The sequence below is a fragment of the Echinops telfairi genome, unplaced genomic scaffold (assembly GCF_000313985.2).
Source record: "Echinops telfairi isolate 266 unplaced genomic scaffold, ASM31398v2 ScPeMD7_7400;HRSCAF=8409, whole genome shotgun sequence".
NCBI lineage: Eukaryota > Metazoa > Chordata > Mammalia > Afrosoricida > Tenrecidae > Echinops > Echinops telfairi.
Window position 1 is genome coordinate 17,273,824 of NW_022111300.1, and position 12,098 is coordinate 17,285,921.

The 12,098-nt window shown below is 38.9% G+C and overlaps 1 protein-coding gene across 1 annotated transcript in view; it reads right to left on the reverse strand.

Annotated features, from left to right (window-relative positions):
* Positions 1-837: 837 nt before the first annotated feature.
* The window catches only part of LOC105978638 (60S ribosomal protein L39-like), a 68,362-nt gene continuing 57,101 nt past the window's right edge, over positions 838-12,098 (reverse strand). Inside the window, exon 2 of the mRNA XM_045296311.1 lies at positions 838-978. Coding sequence (XP_045152246.1) covers positions 838-978 — 141 coding nt within the window. The remainder of the gene's footprint in view (positions 979-12,098) is intronic.

Sequence of the window (12,098 nt, forward strand, 5' to 3'; positions counted from 1 at the left end):
ACGTAGTAAGATAGAAGATGACAATGAAAGAAGACTGCCCAGCTGTACTGCAGGCATGGGTGTAGGCTGATGGAGATTTTCCGATGAAAAGATGCAATGCTGACAATTCTCGTACCTCTAGGCCAAGACGTTTGGAAGACTGCTACCTGGTTAATCACATGGAAGAGTTCTTTCGGCGTGCTCATTTCAAAGATAATTAATCATCTAAAATAGAAAAAATACCATCCAATTTCATGAATACCGCATGGCAGTAAAAGTTTACTGATGAGAAGTCAAACATTATTAGGACAACACGTCAAGGGAGAATCAGACAGAAATTCAAGCTGGAATCAGAAGAGTCACTGGAACGACATTGCTGATGTCAAACGGGTCTTGGCTAAAAGTAGAGAAAACTACACAGTAGTTTGTAGTTTGTGTTCTTTTAAAGGAATTTGACTATATATGGATCATAACAAGTTATAGATAACATTGCAAAAAATAGAAATTCCAGAACAATTCATTCTGCTCAGGTAAAACCTGAGCACAGACTAAAGGGGTATCACTCAAACAGAACACGGAGCACTGCATGGTCTAAAGTCATTAATGGTGTGCATTGGGGTTAAATTCTTTCACCATACTCACGCAATCTGTTTGCTGAACAATCTGTGGTTCTCAACCTGTGGGTCTCAACCCCTTTGGGGGTCGAACGACCCTTTCACAGGGGTCGCCCTATTCATAACAGTAGCAAAATGACAGTTAGGAAGTAGCATCGAAAATCGTTTTCTGGTTGGGGGGTCACCACCCCATGAGGAGCTGTATGAAAGGGTCGCGGCATGAGGAAGGTGGAGAAGCCCTGAGCTAGACTTTACGAAGATTGGAGGCAGGGTCAGTAAGAGCTTTCCGTATGCGACTGGAACAATCCTGCTTGCTGAAAGTCAGGAGGACTTGAAGCCCTTCATAACGAAGATCGAAGACTGCAGCCTTCCGGGTGGAGGACGCCTTAAAATAAAGAAAGCGAAAATGACTATAAATAAGACCGGTGAACAGCATCATGGTACATGGAGAATAGTGTGAGGTTGTCAAGGGTTCCATTTTACTTGTATCCACAATCAATGTTCACGGAAGCCGTGGGCAGGAAATTCAGTGAGATCTTGCACGGGGTAAACCTGCTGCAAACTGCCTTCTCTCAAAGTATTTAAAAGCAAAGAAGTCATTTTGAGGACTAACGTACACCTGCTCCAATCCGGGTTGCTGTTCATCACTTTATTTGCATGTGAAAGCTTCACAAGGAATATAAAAGGTCAAAGAACAATTGGTGAGTTTAAATTATGGCGTTGGTGGGGAATTTTGAACATAGCATGGGTTTCCAGAAAGATAAAAAATATTGTTTCTTTGTGGAAAAAAGTTTTATTTCCTTATGCTATTAACTTTAATTAGTTTCTTATGACAAGAAAACCAATGAGTTGTATCAGAGAAAAAATATTAAGAAATAAATAATACAAGGATTTAACTACTTATAATTATTTTTATCAAAGAACTTTAAAGTAAAGGAATAATGTCAGTGCACAGACATAGTCTTGTTTGTCCCTATTCATTTATATTTGGGGAAAACTGAGATCCAAGTATTGAAAATTTACTCATAGTCCAAGTCGTCAACCAGCAGAATCAGGACTCAAATCTTTTAATGCCAAAGTTAGGGATTGTTTTTACTTTAATGTTATTTAATTAGACAATTCAAAATGTGTGCACGTTATGCTAGAACATGCTCCTCTAGCTTGTTCTATACAGAAAGAAAATGGAACAATTATGACCTAATGTTTTCTAGTCAATACTGTATCTTTTTTTTTTTTTACATAATGGAGAAAGCTTGCTTTGGAAAGGTAAGGTACAAAGTAATAGGCTAAATGTAAACAGTCCAGTGAAGGCATTTTTAATGATTTTTTAAATACAGTCACATTATTTAAATATCTCAGCATAATTGATAGATTAGAATTTGACCGGTCTTAACAAAGAATCATTGCTGCTCTAAATTCTTAACATGAATTAGGATGATTGCCTTTGTCTCTGCTATTTTTGAAAAATGCTTTAGTTGTTGTTTTGGTTAAGTGCCCTAGTTTTAGAGAACAATTTATGTTTTTAACTCTAAAACAGAAAAAAAAAAGTTAGATTGAATGTAAGTTAAATGACTGATATTAAGAAAAGAACTTCAAGTTTGACAGCTTTACTTTAATCAAAGATCTGCTAAGTGAATCTATTTTCAGAAATGTTTAATAAATTTTCTTTATGCGTTGAAAAAAATGCCACATCTTCAGATAACTGGTAAAAACAAAAGAAAGAAATTCAGCATGCCCTTTAGACTGGACCTATATCAATACTTTAAAAGCTTTTTGCTGCTTTGAAACACAGGATTGGTTTTCTGACAATGATTTATGTACTAATATCCCCAGCATATTTGCCTCTTTTTCATAATCATAAACCTGTTCAAGTTTGAGTATTAGAGGTAAACATGCCAATATAAAACATGCTGACCCTAAAATTGGCGTTTCTCTCACATGCAAGCACACCGTAGGTAATAGCAAATAGATAGATGGAAAACCCAGCAAAGGAAGCCAAAACGTTCAGTCCATTGAGGCTTTTTTCCTATTAATTGACCATTGGAGATAGATCTTTTGGAAACTGGACTAAATAAATAGTTATCGCGGGAATAGTAAATGATTGGGTTTCCACATGACATGGCACTCCTTAGCCCCCAAACTAGCCAACAGATGGGGGGATGTTGAGACCCGAGACTGGATGAAGATCAAAAGGACAGAGTCAGCACTTCCATATCATTTTTTCTAGCATATTAAATTGGGTTCAGATTTTTGCATGCCTCTCACCAAAGAAATCTTAAATTTGATCAGGATCACCTTCCTTAGAAGATTACTTAGCAAGCAACCAGATGTTGTTATTCAAGAAGGGCCTGTGGGAGTCTCATTAACTGCCACCCTAACCCTTATATGATTTATCAACATTTTCCTTCCAACCATATCCAATACTCTGCTCAAGATGAGCTTCCGGAAATGCAGTGCTATCTATCTTATACCCCTCCAGGGACCATGTCAGCTTCCTCTTGGCCAGGCAGTAATTTGATAATGCTGGTGACACTCTTGTTATCACATAATTTTCTATTCTATCCCTCCTTCCACTGAAAAGTGTAGTTGAATGCAGAAAGGGAGCCATGCTAAAAAATCATTTAAGAGACAAACCTTTAAAGGACAATATTGAATATGATGACCAGCCATTAAGTCTTTCTCAATGCACACAGCATCATGAAGTGTTTTCTTTAAGCTATAGATCGAGGGTTTTTTGTTTTGTTTTTAAGCTATAGATCAGTGCCAGGCAATCCATGAGAAAAATAATTAGACTATCCGCTCCTGTAAGCTTTTTGTTTTCTTGAAGCTATAGAGCTGTAACTCATCTGTTGGCTTAATTATATCATATCAGTGATTTAAATAATATCAAAAATATGATGTCAACTTTAATTGCTTATAGTGATCACACAAAATATTCTCTCATTGTATAATACATTAAAAATGTAGATTTATAAATATGTCTGATTCCACAATAGAAAAATTTACACAGATACCATAGCAACCTTAAATTCATCTTCACATAAAGAAAACTTTCTTCCCTCAAGTCCCTACAAAATAAAACAAAACTATACCCTGTCTAATAGATCTTATCTTATTAATATCTTCCTTTCATTAGCCCAGTCCAGAAAGAGTAGGACTTCATTTTAGATTTATTCTCTTGATTAGCTTCCACATTAAAAATTCAGCACACTGGCACTATATTACACATTTTTCTTCTCGTACCTTCTTCTATATCCTTATTGCCATTACTCTAATTTTGTGTCCATACCGTTCTCCTTAGATAATTTATTTATTCTCCTTAATTATCTTTGGTCCATAAAGTTTAAAACCCAATTGCTATTAAGTTTGTCTTGATGCATGGGGACTCTGTGTATGATGCAATAGATCTGTGCTCTCTAGAGCGTTCAATGCCTGCTTTTACTGAAGGCCATTGCCAGGCTTTTCTTCCACGGCATCTGGGTATGCCCTTGGCTCTCCAAATTTCCAATTAATAGCTGAGCACATTTGGCCTTTCAACCACCCAAGGACTCATCATTTTTGGCATGAGCCATGAATGAACTCACTGCTTTCAAGTTCAGTCCATACCCTAACAGAAGGACAGAGTGACACTGACCAACAAGGTTTCTAGGGTTATACTGGAAGCAGACCCGGGAGTGAGTGACAGGTTTCAACTGCCCACCTGCTTGTTAACAGCCAATCTCTTTAACTGCTGTGCCACCAAGATGCCTGCTTTATACTTTAAAAAGGAAAGGAAATGCTACCACCACTAGATCAATCCTGACTCATAATGACCCTATACATAGTTTCCAAGGGAGTAGAGCTCTGCAAGAGCAGATAGTGTACTATTTCTCTCCTGGATTAGCTGGTGCTGATCTAACTCATTCTCATTGTCAGCTCTAGAACAATCTCTCCAATCTATCTGCCTTGGCACATATAAAATAGAAAGAATCTAGTATGATTATCCGTTGAAGAATAAGAACATTTTTTGCATAATACAATGATTCTCAGGATGAGCCTTAGATAAACGTGGAACCTAGCCTGCCTCTCTATTCTCTATTCCATTTTACCTCATGGAATGACTTCCTCGCTGTCAGACTGTCAGAATCCCTCAGGCCTTGCCCCTTTCACTCCTGATTTTCCTTTCATCTGTCAAGCAGGCTACCAATTGCCACCTAAATGTCTATTCAATCTCTCAGTCTTACCTTAAGGCTTCCCTGTTCCTTAAGTATATCTTAGAATCTCCCAGGTAACTGTCAACACCTTGCCTTAAGTTCTTCCTGAACCCACTACGTAATTTTATAAGAGCAACAATACATTGCAGTATAATTTTTTATGGAAATATCTATTTCTCCACTTGTTCATTGGCATACTATGGTCATTTGCATGTTTCTTTGATGCTGAAAGTTATACCACTGACATTTCAAAAATCAGCAAGGTCATCTATAATGGCTAGATTTTAGCAAAGCTTCTAGGCTAGGAAGAAAGACCTGGCAATCTACTCTTTTAAATATTAGAGTTGGCCTTAATGACATGGATTGGAGTACAAACTTCAGGATCTTTTTAGTTATCTAGTGTTGCTTTTAGGAGCCCTGATGATATAATGGTTATGTGTTGGGCTGTGATCCACATGATTGGCAGTTCCTAACCACCAACAGCTCTGCAGGAGAAAGACTGGGCTTTCTGCTCTCCTAAATAGTTCCAGTCTCCGAAACCCACAGGGGGTCACCATGAGTCAGCATTGATTAGATGGCAGAGTGGTTTGTTGTTGGTTTTTGTGAGTGTGTGTGTGTGTGTGTGTGTGTCTTACAGAAACATTATGAATGGGTGATGGCTTAACAACTACATTTACCTTATCGCTATTTAGGAGGGTAGGATTCCAAGTTCTGGCTACTAGCTCTAGAAAAGGTCTTTCTCTCTCTGTAAGATCTGAGGAAAGGTCCTCTTTCCTTGCAATATCTGTGGATTTGGTATGTTTTGATCTCTATGATTCTTGATATCAATCTGCCACTGGATCTAGGAGCTTAAAAGCATAGGGAGCCTAGTACTTCATTCCCAACTCTTCCTTGTTGTGGTAACTGGTTCTACTCCCTGTCCACTAGATTTCCTTCCATCTGTTGTAAGGTCAAAAGTGATGCTAACCACTGCACGAGAAAAACCCCCTTAAATAGAACAGGGATCTGACCCAATTAAGGGTGTTGAGTCTCATCCTTGTCCACTGACATCTAATAAAGGCAGTAAATTGAGTAACGGTGTTAAATCCTACCCTATTACTCTTACATGAGAACAGAGCTGAACATATCAGGTCACATCCTATGGGATGATTACATCACTCCACAGTTGGCCAACCACTGGAAAGTATAACCCAGCCATGCTGACTACTCTTTTCAGGACAAACAACGTGCACAACACGGGACAGGAACCCCCATTGCTGAGGCGCTGCCCCTCAGAGAGAACAAAAGCAACTCTGACTTTCCCCGAACCCCTGACTTATCCCCAGAGGCATTTCTGGAGAATGTATTGCACCAAATGTTTAAAAGATTGCACATGCCAGTAGTAAGTTAGAAATACCAAGACCAGCCATGCTGGCTATAAAGGTTTTGCTTCCTCCTTCAAAATTTTAAAATAAAATTCGCTTGCAGTACCCTGTGTATTTCAAAAGGAAACCTTTCTTTTGGGAAAATGAGAAGCTACTTTCCAGTAACATATCCATTAACAACAGTAGTAGTTACATAATCTGGTGTCAATTTGGGACATAAGAGGATTAAGAGTGAAGAGGTAGAGTCTAGTCTGTCAATGAGCCCTCTGTGTGGACATGGCCTTCCCCTAAGAATTCTGGGAATTCTGGGATCCTGATTTTTTTCTTCCTTAGAGTGGGCATGGCTTTCCCCTAAGAATTCTGGGAATTCTAGGATCCTGATTTTTTTCTTCCTTAGAGACAGGAGACACTTCCCTCTCTCTGCTCAGTCCCTGTGAGACATCCTACCGACAAGAAACTCTCCCTTAGAGACGCTCTACTGACAAGATACATGGTACTACACTGATAGACACTAGGCCCTGGGAACTGGAGAAACCACGTGGAGACCCCTGCTAGCACTGATATGCTTACACCACCACTGGATCCAAAGACTTCCTACCAACTGGCCTGTGATCATCCTGCATTTGGCATCATTGCATGTGTTTCATGAGTCTAAAGAAGACTTTAGAGACTAATATCTGACTTATGGGCTTGGACTGGACTAGGTTGGTTGCTTTCTTAATGTACAATTACCCTTTATATAAAACTCTCTCTTGTACACATGTGGGTTTCAATGGACTTGTTTTTCTAGTCTACCTGGACTAATACAACAATCAAAATGTAGAATATGTGAAATATATGAAACTTAGAAAATTGGATGTTCTTAGCTGATTCCAAGAGCCCAAGTGGAAAGCTACTGTTTTGAGAATGATGAGGGCAATGAATGTACAAGTGTGCTTTACACAATTGATATATGTATGGATTGTGATAAGAGCCCCCAATAAAATGATTTTTTTTAAAAAGAAAGAAAAGTTGGTGCTCTCAAAAATAATATTGAATGCATGAATATCTACTTTCTAGGCATCAGTGAGCTGAAATGGACTGATATTTGCCATTTTGAATCAGAAAAACAGATAATCTATTATGCAAGAAATGTCAAATTTAAGAGAAATTGCATCATATTCATTGTCTAAAAGAATATTTCAAGATCTGTCCTAAAATACTGTGATGCCAGTGATAGAATAATATCCATTGGTTTATAAAACAGACCAGATAGTTGAATAGTATTCAAATTTACACACCAATACTAGCACCAAAGGTGAAGAAATTAAAGATTTTTGCTAATTTCAACACTCTGAAATTAATCATCGAACAAGAAATCAAGATGCATTGATAGTTACTAGAGATTGAAATGTGAAAAGTGTATAAATAAAAAGAAAAATGTCAGTAGATGATAGAAAGGATGCCAGACATTGTTTAGTAGAATTTTTCAAGAACAATGACTTGCTCATTGCAAATACTTTTTTCCCCAACAACAGAAAATGTGAATGGCTGTACATGTGGACCTCACAAGAATGCTCAGGAATTAAAAACAAACCAAAAGTGAAAACAAGGAGAAAGACTGGGCTTTCTACTCCCATAAAGAGAAACTATCTCAGAAACTCACAGGGGCAAGTCTACCCTGTTCTGTGGGATGGTTATGAATTGGCATCGACTCAATGACATTGAGTTTGGATTTTGGTCAAAGCAAACCCACTGTCAATGAGCCGAGTCTGCCTCGTATACTATAGGACAGTGTAGACTGCTCCATGGGGTTTCTGAGATGGTACATATTTACAGCAGCAGACTGTCCCGTCTTTTACATACGGAGTGGCTGGTAGGTGTCAATCACTGACCTAGGAGTTAGCAGCCCAACACTTAACCCACTGGGCCTTTAGGGCTCCTTTAAAATAGACCACCTCTGTGAAAAAGACCAGAGAAGCTCAGTAGCAACAGCAAGAACAAAGCATGAAGCAGACTATGGAGCAAACCATCAATTGCTAATGTGTAATTTTAAGTTGAAACTGGGGGAAATTAAAGCAAATGGGCCAAAATTCAGCACTGAGGTCATCTCTTTGAGATTTCGAGGCACCTCGAGAATTGATGTGTCACACTGAACAGTCATAATTGAAGGCCAGGTGCATTATGGCCCTCTCTGCATGTGTAAGAACAAGCTGTCGCTAAAAAGAGCGGAAAACCAGAAAAGAGTAAAATGGATGCCAGAAGAGACTCTGAAATATAGCTTGAACTTAGGGTAGCTAAAGTGAACAAAAGATATGATGAATTAAAGAAGATGAACAGAAAGAAGAGAAAGCATTATGTTGAAATGTGCCGAGAACTGGAATTAGCAAACCAAAAGAGAAAAGTATGCTCAGAATCACTAAGCTGAAAGAACAGGAGCCAAATCCAGCCTCAATGGAAAGATTTTATGAGCAAAATACACCTCTAGTCTGTTAGTTCGTTGTCCTGTGGTGGCCTTCCTGTTGTTGTAATGCTGAAAGCTGCGCCACAGGGGTGACCAAGAGGGTCACTCATGGTGAACAGTTTTCAGATTAAAAACAGACTAGGAAGAAGAAATAAGTAGTCCACTTCTAAGGGCTAAGCCGGCGAAAGCCTCTGACTAGCAGGGAACCTTGTCAGAGAGAGTGCCAACACCAGCAGATGAGGCTCTCCGGCCCGATGGCATCAAAATGTGACAGAAGCAAACCTCAATGCAGAGCTCACCTTAATGACATAAAGGTGGTCACTTTGGGGGCCCTTTCTTCGCTCCTAAGGTATGAACAAAATTGAGAAGAAACAGGCATACACATTCATTCATAATCAGAGTGTGGTATGTATGAAATATGAGACTAGGAAAATTAGAATGAAGTGTAATGCATAAAGATTGGCCTCCCAGGCATTGGTGAGAGGGAGCGGACTGGTTTTCATCATTTTAAGTTGGATAATCATATCGTTCACTCTGCTGGGAATAATAAATTCAAGAGGAATGGCATCATGTTGATCATCATGAAAAAGAACATATCAAGGTCTCCCTTGAAGTGCAATGCTGTCTGTAATAAAATACTAGTTAGTAACCTATGAGGAAATTCAGTTAGTACAAGATTTTTTCATATATTTGCACCAACCATTGAAGGTACAGATAAAGAAATGGTGTTCATGTGGAGCGTGTACTTCGAACCATAGGCCATCCTTTGAAGGGAATAAGTAGAAACTGCAAGTTTAAAATCAGTGAAAGTGTGCATAGCGGTTTCTTTCTCTTACAATCCCTGTTCAAACTCTCTACCAAGCAAATAACATAGAAGCTGGGTTGTATGCAGAAGACACCTGACATTACGGTTGGAAATACACTCATTAACTTTGTCACATAAAAAATAGTGACTAAAAGCCTTCAGTATAGAATACACATAACCTTACGTAAAACAAAAGTCCTTGTAATTTGACCAATAATCAAACTATAATCAATGGAAAAAACCCTGAAGTTGTCCAGGATTTCATTTTACTTGGTTTCACAATATATGTCCAGCAAAGAAGCAGTCAAGAAATCAAATGACATCTTACACTGGGTAAATCAGCTACAAAAAAACCCTTTAAAATATTAAAAAGCAAAGCTATTAATTTGAGGATTAAAGCATGCCTAGCATAGAACATCGCATTTTCTAGCATTTCATGTGCATGCAAAGTCTGAACAATGAATAAGCAAAACTGAAGGATTGCTATCTTTGCATTAAGATGCTGTTGAAGAATATTAAATATACTATGGTGGCCTGCCAAGAAAAACAAAAACAAATAGGTCTTGAAAGAAATATAGCCCAAATGCTCTTTAGAATGAAGGAACCAATCTCTGAGGAAAGGTACCATGCTTGGTAGCGGGTCAGAGAAAAAGAAGACCCTGAGTAAAATGAACTGACACCTGAACGGCAGCACTGAGCTCCAGCAGAAACATGGTGAGGATGTCTGCTCCACTCAGCAGTGGCTATGAGCCGAACCAACCTGCAGGCACGGAAAAACAAGAGTGGCATCTCTCTCCATTCGATCCATTCCTATAAGATAGAGGTGAGGTTCTTACCACAGTAGGTATTTGGATACAAAGACTTGGAGCTTGAACACAGGAGGCCTCGTCTACATATTTTGTAAAATAGATGAATGTGTCAAATGATCTGTTTTGAGTCCCAGGATAGATTAAAAACAAAACAAAACATTATGACTTCTCAAAAATGTGGTTAGGCTTGTGGTGGTTAGCGGCCCTGGAATGGGTCCGTGATTCATGGTGATCCATGCACAATGCAAACAAGTGCTGTCTGGTCCTGAGCAGTTGCAGATCAGAGCCCTATGATCCCCGGGGTTTCCGCCAATTGATTTATTGGAAATAGATCAGCGGGCCTTTTTTCTGAAGCCATATTCTTCGGGATGTGCCGCTGGAAATTGTTCAGCATCGCAAGGATAAAATGTGCCTGGGAGTTGGGGTCGGGGCACAGTGGCCATGAGTTAAATCTAAATCCCCCACTCAGAAGGCAAAAATTTGATCACTGTACAATTGGTGCACCCTAATATGACTACGACTAATTCTTCATCCATAACCACATTATCAATTCTACATTTTAAAATATTGGTTTTGTGAAAGGTTATCTATCTAGGACTTTTTCATTTTTACACTATTTGCCAATGGTGATAAGCAGAGAGTAATAAAAGAGTTGCTTTAGATTGGCTGTTGGATAAATATCAGCTTGTGAATCTTACTTATTAGACTGTAGAAATCCTAAACCCAGGTGTTTATATTTGTTTTCTGATTCCCATGTTTAAAAAGACATGTATTTTATTTTCCTAGGGGGCTAAGTGATTACAATACTCATCCCTATTTTCCCCTGTAAGAGAGAGAAATGCATTCATTTCAAACACACAGACTTTGATTGTGGTGAGTAGTGAATTTACTGATAGATAGACCGCATAGAGTTGGGGTAGTTACTAGGGATTCATGAAGTGAGTGATACCCTATACATCCGATATTAGTTTTGTTAGCACCTATGAAACTTGGCTTTCTGTTATTTGAAGGATCAATTTCACAATCATTTTAATATGAAGTGAAAATGTCACCTTAGTTCAGCTAAACGTATTTCACTTGTTAAAATTCTTTTTTCTAGTTGCTATTTTCCAATAATATCTTCAATAGAGTAAATGTATGCACATATATGAGTATAAAAATAGTTCATTCTCAGGTCTTTCCTGACCCAGAAAATACTTTAAATAATTTCTTATAAACCATTAAATGTACAATGTTCCAAAGCTCTTGTAGACCTTTCAAAATATGCCCAAAGAGCATGCCGCTCTTCCAAGGACTCCGTTGAAAACCCTCAACTCTTGCTGCAGAGATCAGAACACACATGCCACCCTACTTCGGAGACAAGGCAGGCTGCTGCCCTCAAGGCTTACTTGCCCGTGGACTGGACGGTCTATCACTCTGTCCCATATTCGGCCTTCTGGCTCCACTGCTGCCCCTCTGGTGTCACCATTGTACAGGGTTCTTGGGATCCAAAGGGCTCACTCCATTCCTGGCTCTCTGGCTGTCAGTTGATTTCTTTTCCCGCTTCTGAGACAGCTCATTTTATATCCAGCAGAATAGCAATCACAAGGAACTCTGTTAGCCATCACTCACAGCTGAATCCTATAATCCCATCAATATTTTAACCAGAACCATCTTCTTACTTAGACACAAAAGAAAGTGATTTGGTGGGAGGAATAAAGACTTTGGCTAGAAGATCCACCTTAGAGAATTCACTGCATTGCAAAGAGAAAGGGGAGGAGAGAGAGAGAGGCTGAGAAGTGAGTTTCCCCTCTTCTTAGCAAGATCACAGAGGTAAGACTCCCTAGACCTGTTGTTTCTTCCCTTCCCCTATTTCAGCCTTGGGGAGTAGGAGGAAGCAAGGGTATGACAA